At 42.5% G+C, this 11,842-nt stretch overlaps 1 protein-coding gene across 1 annotated transcript in view; it reads right to left on the bottom strand.

Annotated features, from left to right (window-relative positions):
- Positions 1 to 11,842, bottom strand: part of DOCK2 (dedicator of cytokinesis 2) — a 669,066-nt gene that overhangs the window by 23,610 nt on the left and 633,614 nt on the right. The window contains exons 45-46 of the mRNA XM_007939749.2: positions 8,822 to 8,998; positions 6,296 to 6,379 (exon numbers count right to left, since the gene is read on the bottom strand). Coding sequence (XP_007937940.2) covers positions 6,296 to 6,379; positions 8,822 to 8,998 — 261 coding nt within the window. The remainder of the gene's footprint in view (positions 1 to 6,295; positions 6,380 to 8,821; positions 8,999 to 11,842) is intronic.

Raw genomic sequence — 11,842 nt, 5'->3', positions numbered from 1 at the left:
TTTTGGTACAGTGACTCTGTGTATTCCTTCCATCTTCTTTTGATATTTTCTGCATCATTCAATATTTTTCCTATAGAATCTTTCAATATTGCAACTCAAGTCTTGAATTTTTTCTTCAGTTATTTCAGCTTGAGAAATGCTGAGTGTGTTCTTTCCTTTTGGTTTTCCAACTCCAGGTCTTTGCACATTTCATTATAATAATTGACTTTGTCTTCTTGAGCTACTCTTTGAAATCTTCTGTTCAGTTCTTTATCTTGTCATTTCTTCCATTTGCTTTAGCTACTCCACTCAAGGGTAAGTTTCAGAGTCTCTTCTGACATCCATTTTGTTCAGTTCTTCCTTTCTTGTCTTTTTAATGACCTTTTGCTTTCTTCATGGATGATGTTCTTGATGTCATCCCACAGTTCCTCTGATTTTTGGTCATCAAATCTATTTTTTAAATGGTCTCTGAATTCAGGAGGGATATAATCAAGGTCACATTTTGTGTCTGTGGACTTGTTTTAATTGTCTTCAGCTTCAACTTCAATTTGCATATGAGCAGTTCCACAATCCTTGTTTTGGCTGAAGATATTGAGCTTTTCCATTGCCTCTTGCCACAGATTTAGTCAATTTCATTCCTGTGTACTCCATCTGGTGACGTCCACATGAATGACTGCCATTTGTGTTGTTGAAGAATGGTATTTGCAATGACTAGGCTGTTGGTCTTGCAAAATTCTATTATGTGATCTCCAGTGTTATTTCTATCACCAAGGCCAAATATTCCAAGTACCAGTGATTCTTTTTTGTTTCTAACTTTTGCATTCCAGTCACCAGTGATAATCAGCACATCTTGATTGGATGTTCAGTCAATTTCAGACTGCACAAGTTGGTAAAAAATCTTCAATTTCCTCATCTTTGGCTTTGGTGGTTGGTGTGTAAATTTGACTAATAGTAGTATTTACTAGTCTTCCTTGTAGGCATATGGATATTATCCTATCACTGACAGCACTGTACTACAGGAAAGATCTTGAAACACTCTTTGTGATGATGAATGCCATGCCATTCCTTTTCAATTTGTCATCCCCGGTATAGTAGATCATATGGTTGTCTGATTCAAAATGGCCAAAACCGGTCCATTTCAGCTCACTAATGCCTAGGATACCAATTTCTATGTATTCCATTTCATTTTTGTCAACTTCCAATTTTCCTAGATTCATACTTTGCACATTCCATGTTCTGATCATTCATGGCTGTTTGCAGCTGTTTCCCCTCAGTTTGAGTTGTGCTACATCAGCAAATGGAGCTCCCGAAAGCTTTTCTTTATCCATATCATTAAGGTCAGCTCTATTCTGATGAGTTTCCCACTCATATTTTGAGTGCTTTCTGCCCTGAAGGGCTCATCTTCCAGCACTGTAGCAGACAATGTTTCAGGGCTATTCATGAAGTTGTCCGATAATATATCAGACAGTGTTTCACTACTATTCACAAGGTATTACACTGAGCAAAATAAGCTAGACATGCTATAGCACATGCTATATAATTTCATTTGTATGGAGTTCAAGAGCAGGCAATGCTAACCTATGGTGATAAAACTTTGGCAGGATCTACTAAAGCCCAAGGGAAAAGGAAGACTGAAGAAAAATTGACAAAGTTGAATATAGTGTTGGAGAAGAATATTGAATATTGAATACTTCTGTCTTGGAAGAAGTACAGCCAGAAAGAAGTAACTTTCTATTAGTAGCTGAGTGTTTAACCTTAGAAGCAAGGATGGTGAGACTTTGTCTTGCTTATGTTGAATATGTTATTATGAGGGACTAAGCCCTAAAGAAGAACACAATGTTTGGAAAAGTTGAGGGTCAATGGAAAAAAGTAACACCCTCAACCCACTGATAGTGGCTGCAACAATGGCTCAAACATACCTACCATTGTGAGGATGGAACAAGACCGAGCAATGTTTAGTTTTGTTACATACAGGGCCATTATTAGTTGGAATCAACTTGATGACACCTAACAATAATAACCAAAGCCACATATTCTCATATGTTGGGACTCAGTGGTCCATTCTCAACTATACACCCAATAGAAAATCCAGAAAGCTATATACAAGAATATTCAGAGTGTAGAGTGAGAGAACAATGTGAAACAAAACTCAAAATCATAAAAAAAAAAAAAGACTAGGTTTACTGGTTTTATAGAGCTTGATGGGACCCCTGAGACTGTAGCCCCTAGTCACCCTTCAGGTCTGGAATCAAATTCACTCCCATGGCTTCCAGCCAAACAACAGATAGGTGTATGGCGTGAACATTTACACCAGGTACATACACTCCTTAGAACGACCAATCATGGGAGAACAGAAGGGCAGTATTTCCCCAGGGAGATAGGTTGGGGGCAGGAAGGCATAAGAAAAAAGGACACAGGGAAGAGGTAACTACAGAGAGAAAGTGGCAAGAGAGCTGTTATATTGTGGGGATTACAGTCAATGTCATGAAATAAAATGTATATGAATTGCTGTATGGAAAATGAATTTGCTCGGTAAACTTTCACCCAAATCACAATAAAAACTAAAAAAAAAAAAAAAAAAATTCAGAGCAACATTACTTGTAACAGCTCCAAATTGAGATCAACTCAAAACCCCATCAACATAAAAATAAATAAAGACATTCTGGTGTAGATATCCAATAGAGTAATACATAGCAACAAAAATGAACCAGCTATAGCTAAGTACAGTTAAATGAATGACTTTCACAAATATAACATGAGCAAAGGAAGTTAGACACAAAATAATGTCTACCATGTGATTTCCATTTACATATAGGCAAAAAATAAGCAAAAGTAAATAAGTGTTTAGGGATGTATACAGCTATTTTTTTAAAAGCAAGGAAATGATGACCATAATTGCAGGATCATGGCCAAGCATGGGGAAGGGTGGTAATGATTAGAAGGAGGTCTGAGTTGGGTTTCTAGGGTGCTGTTCAGTTCTGTTTCTTTATCACTTGAGTGTATGCTTTGTGATCAGTGAGCTATATGTAATTTTGTTATATGTACTTTTCCATTGCACTATTTCACAATAATAATTTAAAATAATATACTGTAAACCTCTTTCCATTCTAATAGAGAAAAACTTCAAAAAAAATCAAGAAGAAATTGATCTCGATATCTGTGAAGTCTTGAGTATAAAATTTACTTTGAAAACTTCAGCATTTGTTGGATTGCTAGAGGTGCACATACATTCCCCTTTGGGTTCTCATGCTTTGAGAAAATTCTAAGTCTTTTTGGCTTTACAAAACCAAGATCCAGTCTAGAATTAAGTTCCCAGGGGACGAAGAGGAGGCTCCGAAGTTCAGCACTATAACTCTGTTGCCTAACCTTGAGCCTGGGACATAGGTGTTGCTGTGAGTTCCTGTCAAGTTGATTCTAACTCATGTTGATCCCATGTGTTCATGGCTATAATCTTAATGGAAGCAGATGGCCACGCCTTTTCTTCCATAGCACTGCTGGATAAGTTCGAACCACCACCTTCAGGTCAGCAGTCAAACACAGTTTGCAGCACATAGGGACACTTTGAAATAGAGTAGGGGCTCCATAAATATAGATTGTAAGAATGAATGGAATGGAATGGACCAAAGAACTGAAAGCCAAACCCACTGCCATGAAGTTGATTCTGACTCATAGTGACCCTACAGAACAGAGTAGAACTATCTCATATGGTTTCCAAGGCTGTAACCTTTATGGAAACAGACTGCCATATCTTTCTCTCACAGAGTGGATAGTGGGTTCACACTGCTGACCTTTTGGTTAGAAACTAAGTGCTTCAACCACTGTACCACCAGGACTCCTTGGAATGGACCAGAAAAAACAAAAAACTCACTGCCATTGAATCAATTCTGACTCACAAAAACTCCCACTGGGTTTCCAACGCTGTAAATCTTTACAGAAGTAGATTGCCTCATCTTCCTCCCACGGAGCAGCTGGTGGGTTTGGCCTGCTGACCTTTTGGTTAGCAGTCAAATGCCTTCACTACATCAGCAGATCTTGTCCTTGGAATGGACCAGGAAGAGCTAATTTTTTCTGTGTAATGCTGAAAAAGACTGCCTTCACTGTGAACAGGGCTGCATTTTTTTTTTTTTTTAATTTAAATGCCTATAGGTAGGGAGCCTGGACTCTGGATGGGAATCCATGCCCCCTACCTTTGCAAGGTTAACCAAGTCTCTACAATATGGTGATGTGGGTATGGAGGTGGGGTCAACAGTGCTAAGGTGCAGACAGCCACTATGGGACACTCTCTGAAGGAGCCTAGCTAAGGGTCTTGAGAAAAGATAACATCTATTACAAGCTTTTAAAGTCTCTCTTTTTTTGTTTGTAGGTCCCATTTATTAGCTCTGAGGGTGACAGAATTTCCTTATAAGTTACAGCCTTATATGAGCTGAGGTGGGAGGCCCAGGTTCATGCATGCTTTGGGTACAGTGGACATAGCCATTTCCAGGTGATAAGAGGTATCCAGCAGAGAGGACCTAGGCAGTGGTATGGCTTTAGAGTGACACAAACACCTAAATGACTTTGTGTGACGTTAGCCTTCCCTGAGGCACACTGGAAATATCCTAGAATGGGAACCTAGTTTAAACCTGGCCTTCCAGCATCCCTCAATGGGGGTGGTGAGGAGGAGTATCATTATTGGGATATTAACTCACTGTCATCAAGTTGGATCCGACTCCTAATGACCCCTCTTTGGGTTTACCAGGCGGTGTCACTATGGAAGTAGATTGCCCAACCTTCCTTCTGAGGAGTGGCTGGTGGGTTTAAACTGCCAGCCTTCTGGTTAGCAGTCAAATGCCATAGACACTAGCTGGGCCAGCAAAAAAAGAGGAAGACCCTCAACAAGATGGACTGACACAATGGCTGCAGGGATGGGCCAAAGCACAGCAAAGATTGAGAAGATGGAGCACAACCGGGCAGTGTTTCCTTCTGTTGTCACTATGAGTTGACGCTGACTCGACGCCACCTAACAACAACAACAAAGGGCACAGTGACCCCTGAAGGCTGGAGATATTTGGGTTTCACAGGTGGCAAAAGGTAAGAAGAAAGAAAAAATTCCAGACACACCAAATGCATTCAGGAAAGTGCGTCTGTGCAGTGCTTGGTGTATCCGTCTTAAAGCCTCACTTTGCATAAATTGGCAGAAGCAGAGAAGGACCTGAATTAGGAATCCTTATTTTAAGAAAAGAGGCTGTACCCAATGCTTCTCATTCCCTGATTTCCCCAGGAACAAAAACTCCCTTCCACAAAAGCCTGCTTTTCTTTGTACAGTGACTGGCAAGAAGGGAGTGAGGGAGGACAGGCAGCTGCAGCACAGCCTGCCTCCCCCAGCTCCTGCCCTCTGGAGCTCTGCAGGGCTGAGTGGTCCCCAAGGCTGCCCATGTCTGAGGAGGGGGCTGCGGCAGGTCCGGAGGTAGAAACTGGTCCCTTGGAAAGCCTCTGTCTAGGGGAGGGGCCTAGGGTATTCTTTCTAGTGCAAGGAGTAGGAGAGAGAGGAAAGGGGAGAGGAGGAGAGAGAAAGAAGGAGGGGAGCAGAGAGTGAGGAGTAAGACGTGGAGAGACAAGGGGGTGCAGAGAGACACGAGAGAGGGAGGAGTGGGACAGAGCAAAACACTTCTAAAGGAGGGGAAGAAAGAGATAAGAAGAAAGAGAGAAAGGAGGAAAGACGGTCAGAGAGAAGGAGGGCATGGATGGAAGAGGCAGGGACACAGGAGAGAAGGGATGTAGAGACAGACAAGTAAACAGGTAAGGGCAGACCCTTCTAAGTACTTGGGTTCAGAGCTGGATGGATGAGTAGCTAGTGACAGAATGCAAGCCCTTTTGACTGAAAACCAATCAAACAAAGGCCTCAGCTATTTTAAAAAATGGATATCCATCTAAGCAACAAAATGCATCAGCTGGAGAAGAAGGGAGGGTGGAGGCCTAAGTCTTCTCTCATGTGATTGGCACATGTTGGTGTTGGGGGAAGGTGTTGGGGATGTGTGAAGGCCTGGTGTTCATTTTAGTCCCACTGTGAAAAGCCACCTCCTGAATTTGATGACAAATAAAGCCATCTTAGCAATATGCATCGTAGCACTGCTTGTCAGGTGTCTGTGCAGCACTCAAGGGTGACGTCCCCCAAAGCTCTCTTCCAGTTAAGTTTGCTCAGGTGTGATGCAGAGTAAGAAAGCAAGGGGCAGGAGAGTGAATTTGGCCATCTCCCTCAGAGGATGAGAACACATGAATAACAGGAAGAGGAAAGGAAGGAGGCCTTGGGGCCTGACCCAGACCCGTTTCCACTTACCTGCCACGCAATCAGGTCTTTGAGGCGGCTCAACTTGTCCTGGTCCTCAGGGTGGTCTCTGACATACTCCTCAGTAAAGAAGGCCTAGTGGGGAGATATAAAAAGACCAATATTGTGTGGTTTCACTCACATAGAATATCTAGAATAGGCAAATGCATAGAGACTCAAGCAGATTAATGGTTACCAGGGTCGCTTAAGGCATTTGACTGCTAACCAGAAGGCTAGCAGTTCAAACCCACCAGCCACTCCTTGGAAGGAAGGTTGTTGGGCAATCTACTTCCATAGTGATACTGCCTCAGAAACCCAAGGCGGGATCGCCATGAGTCGGATCCGACTTCACAGCAGTTAGTATCTTTTTTTTTTTTTTTTTGGTGGGGGCTTCAGGGAGGGAGAATGGAGTTATTTCTTAAAGGGCACTGAGTTTCTGTTCAGGATGATGAACATTTTTTGAAATTAAAAAAATGTGACTATAATTAATGTCACTGAATTGTATATTTAAAATGGTAAAAATGGAATATATATACACATTTGCTTTGTTTTTAACCACAGTAAAATAAAATAGAAAGCTTGGTTTCCTGTTCATTAGGCATGGTCTCTAGAACCAATCTCTGGCACTGGGAGAAGATTCCATTCGAGACTGGCAGGAATGCATTTGGATGTTGCAAGAGTCAGAAACTTATACGGAATGATACTGTTCTCTCTTTCTGGAGACTCTCCAATCAGCTCTTACTGGAAATGGCCACATTTCCCACCCCTTCCCTGTTTCCCTCTGTGCTACTCATCCTCCAGGAATATCAGCAGCACCTGGGAAGTTGTTAGAAATCCAAACTCTCAGGCCCCACAGCAGACCTGCTGAATCAGAACCTCTGGGGAATGGGGGCATCTGTGTGTCCCCAAGCCCTGCACACTCATGCGCACTCAAGTGTGAGAACAGAGTTCTTGGGAAGAGAACTCACTGGCCGATTTTACCTGATGGGTGTTTAGTTCACTCCACTACCTCCCTCACTGATGGGTGAGCCTTCCAGCTCCCTAGATCTTTCTAGGGTTTCTGCCTGCATTGTGTGCACACATACATGTAAAGTACATTACCTCTCCATATATAATAATTATATAACGTTTGCAAGAGTAGCTGGAAAGACTAATTTAAAAGCCATTGAGTGAGTAGCAATCCGTTCCTGAATAACACTGTTGTGTCACATCCTCAAAGAGCTCTGGTGGCACAGTGAGTGGGTAAAGTATATGGTTGCTATCCAGAAGGTTGGTGGTTTGAGCCCACCAACTGCTCTGCAGGAGAAAGATGTGGCAATCTGCTTCTGTAAAGATTTATAGCCTTGGAAACTCTATGGGGCAATTCTATTCAGTCCTATAGAGTCACTATGAGTTGGAATTGACTCAATGGCAGTGGGTTTTTTGGTTTGATTATATCCTTGGTTTTACATCAATGAATGACATAGGAAAGTAATAGGATTCTACTGTTAGATGTATTAGAATGAAAACCCCATTTTGTACCCCAGCATGGCTGCAATGATGGGCTCAATCATAGCAAGGATTATGAGGATGACTCAGGACCAGGCAGTGTTTCATTCTTTTGTACAAAGGATCGTTACAAGTCAGAGCTGACTCACAGGACCTAACAACAACAATAACATCCCCTACAACATAAACTCAAAAAAACTCACTGCTGTCAAGTCGGATCCGACTCATAGCATGGGTTTACTATGGAAGTAGATTGCCCAATCTTCCTTCCAAGGAGTGGCTGGTGGTTTTGAACTGCCAGCCTTCTGGTTAGCAGTCAAATGCCTCAGGCACTATGCCACCATAAGGCTTAGGTAAAAACCAAGTAAGGAATTTCTAGTCTACTTCAATACCAGGAAAATCTATAACCCACCTACTGTGAAGTTGGCATTTTTCCTTCAATGGATTAACCAATGTAACTCATATAACTGATGGTATTTTTTCTTTCTGCCACAGACACCAGGAGGCTCAAAAATGAAATCTGTGGCTCAAATGTGTGGGACTTTCTGGAGAAACTTTATGATCCAGATATCTAGATTATAACTCTCCCCTCAGAGTTGATCTCCTAATGTTTCTATATTTTCATAGATTTTGCTTTTCATTTATTTCCATTAAGTCATTTCAAAATCCTCTGTAGAAGAGATGGGTTTATACAAGTATCATGAGCTATACATTGATTTGTGGCTGCTGCACTTTTGTGCTCTGGCTAACAGCCATCTCTCCTGAATGCAAGTGCCTGGATCTGCCCAGTGGGAGAAGGGGCCCTTGCGACACCTGTTCTTCCTGCTGCAGCACAGGGTGTGGCAATGAGGGTGAACAGGAGATGGGAGCTCAGCTCAGGCACAGGGCTGTAGAAACTCTGGAAGGTGCCTAAGGTCCAACCAAGCTGAACTGTCCCTTTGCCAGGCAAGGACAGCCAGGTGGGATCAGTGGTATCAGTTGCAGCTGTCCCTTGCCCACCCTTCCACCACTGTTTCTACCCCCACCAAGGCCTGGTGCAAGAACCCTCACCTTCTCGTACTTGGCGAACCCTCCCATGACGGCGGGGTCCACAATCCCGTTCAGCAGCATGGAAAGTGGATTAATCGGGAGGCTCTCATCACTCTGGTACTGGTTTATCATCATAAGGATCTTCTCGTTGGCGGTGGACATGGTCTCGATGGCATTCTCCAGAGGACTAATTGTGGTCTGTTGAAAAACAGGTCAGCAAGAAGAAAGGGCCTTAGCAGGTTGCTTTAAAAACAGACAGAATTATTAGTATTGATTTCAATTTGGGTTGGAATCAAATGAGACCTTGCTCCCTGAGGGGCTATAGCAGGATCTTGTTATAATTAGTGAGCTTTGGGGACTGTGTCTGGGGAGACATGGGTTGACTTTCTGCTTAGTGAGAAAGGGCTTTCTCTAGGGAGGAAAGGCAAGTCCTGGGCTTTTACTGGCTAGGCAAGCTCCAGGAAGAGTTTCTCTTATTACCCTGGTGAAGCCGTACTCCAAATGAATCCAACAGGTTTAGGTTGAGCACCTATGATGGATGAGCTATTAGTTGGAGAGGTCAGACCACTCAGCCTGGCACACAGTAGTCCTAAGACATGGTATTTATAGGGAGGGCCTCTGTTCCAAGGTCAATTCTGTTTAGCTGGGAAGATAAAACTAAAACACCTCTACAACACTTCTTAGAAAGCACTATACCCATAATGCAGTCAAATGCTAATTGACTAAACAGTACATGGGTCTGGAGTAAGAAACTAAACTAGGGTTGTCACATTTTTTCTGCACAGGGCCAGATAGTGAATATTTTCAGCTTTGTAGGCCAGATGGTTTCTGTTGCAGCTACTCAGTGCTGCTACTGCAGCGGGAAAGAAGCCATAGACAATATGTCAGTGAACGAACATGGCTCTGTTCCAATGCAACCATGCACAAAAGCAGGCAAAGGGTGGGATTTGGCCCAAGAACCATAGCTTATTGACCCCTGAACTAAATTAAACAAATCAAAAACTGAATGCAAATTTTAGCTCTGCTCTTTTCCAGCTGTAAGATCTTGGGTATGTTACCTAACCTATCACAGCCTCAGTTTTACTCACTGCTAAAATGGGATTAAGAACATCTATTACAGAGAGTTGCTGGTAACAATGTTATTAATAATAGTATGTATTAAGGAGAATAGCATGTGTTCTAAGAAGAGAGGAGTCATTGGCAGAGGTGGCACACCTTAGTCTTCAAAGCAATATCTTTGAGGTAGGCAAGGGGAGGAGGGATCAAATAATAAGAGAAAACTTCATGGACAAACGGATACTAAGTTTTCTCATCTCTGAAATGGTGGTAATATAGTGCCTGCCCTGTTGGGCATATGGCAAAGATTAAGTGAGATAACTTGACACTTGTCTTATAGCTAAATTTGCAACAACAACAACAAAAGTTACCAGCTAGTTATTGTAATTATGGGCATATGAGAGGGGCAGAAGTAGCTTCTGTACTCATGTTCTCCACCATCTTTTTAAACCATTTCCTTAAATTCCTGTGAAATCACACCTTCCTGATCCCCTTTCCCTGGCTTTGAACTTTTCAAAATGGGTCATTCTCTGAAAGGAGAAAGCTCTGGGAGTGGACTCTCTTTGTCTTTGTTGTTCTCTCACATATGCGTGCATGCATGCACACATGCACACTTGCACAGACATGTAACACAGGCACACACGAACACACATACATGCATACACACACACCTGCTCATGCATGCACACACACACAGTGAAAACTGGAGGGGAAATGCTTCTTTGTGATGGGAGGTGCAGTACCTACTTCCACAAGCTGCAACCCACAGTCTAGTTACCTGACAAGTGCATAGTCCAATCCTGCAGGGATTGCATAGATTGAGGTCTAAATAAATTCTAAGGAGAATCTATCATGAGTACTCGGATGAAGCACAGCACTGCTCCATGGGATGCAACAGAGGCATGGCACACCACAGAAAGATTCAGGTTTGAAGGCAAGTGATTAAAAACAGAAAGACATTGATTGGGATTTCCCCTTCGTTTTTAAAGGTATTTTTGAATCCCCAAATTTTTAACCTCATTATAGCCATCAGGAACATTAAATGAGAATGAAAATAACTATAATTTCTCACCTAAGGGAATTTTTGTAGGCTAAATATCTAATAGAAGAGAGCTGTAGTTGGAAGTATGGGAGTCAGGAGGTGATAAATGATAATAATAATGAACATGATAACGGTGATGGCTCCATTTATCACCACCTATGTACCTGCCCACACTGGGCATGTCACACATGTCTTGTCATTTAATTCCTCCAACAACAGGTTAAGTCATTTGCCTAAGAGCAGATGGTAGCAGAGCTGAGGAGAGTTCTGATCCCAAAGGCCAGCTTTTCTGCCATACCATGTCGACCAAGCTCTGTTACCAAACTTGCCATTCATTGGTTATTGGAACTTAGCTAAGCCCTCGAACACTGCTCCTAAGCTGAGGCTCAGTTTCCTTACTGGTACTACAGGTATAACAAGCCTTGCCCTATTTGCTACAAGGGAAAAATTAAGTGTCAAAGGGGACAAAAGTATTAGACAAAAGATGACATGACCATAATCCCTTGTAATTGGGTGGTGCTTCATCTTTTTCAAAGGCATTTCACCAATAATATCATCTACTTAAATCCTCCTAGCTGCACAGGATGGGCGTTATGATGTCCTCCTTCTGTCCCTGATTGCTTGGGCAGTTCAAGTCCTATCTTTGGGCCTCAGTCTCCTCATATGCAAAATAATCAGGCTGGTCAAGAACCAGGAAAGAATTGCAAACTGGCAGCCTGCAAATCAAACCGCCCCTACAGAAGTCTAGTATTTAGCCACTACATTAATTCTAATTTTAAAAAGTTTCATTCAATTGGAGGGAGTTTGCCAACTCAGTTTACCACAGTCTCCACTACTCCCAACAATGCAACAACCACCACTCCCTAATGTATTGAAGTAACTATGCTCTGGTAGCATAATGCCTAAGGCACTCGACTGCTAACCAGAAGGCTGGTGGTTCAAAC

Source organism: Orycteropus afer, unplaced genomic scaffold (assembly GCF_000298275.1).
Source record: "Orycteropus afer afer isolate SDZICR_OR568_19922 unplaced genomic scaffold, OryAfe1.0 scaffold00062, whole genome shotgun sequence".
In the NCBI taxonomy this organism is placed as follows: domain Eukaryota; kingdom Metazoa; phylum Chordata; class Mammalia; order Tubulidentata; family Orycteropodidae; genus Orycteropus; species Orycteropus afer.
Note: the sequence above shows the minus strand (reverse complement) of the source record. Positions and strands in the feature narration are given on the sequence as shown.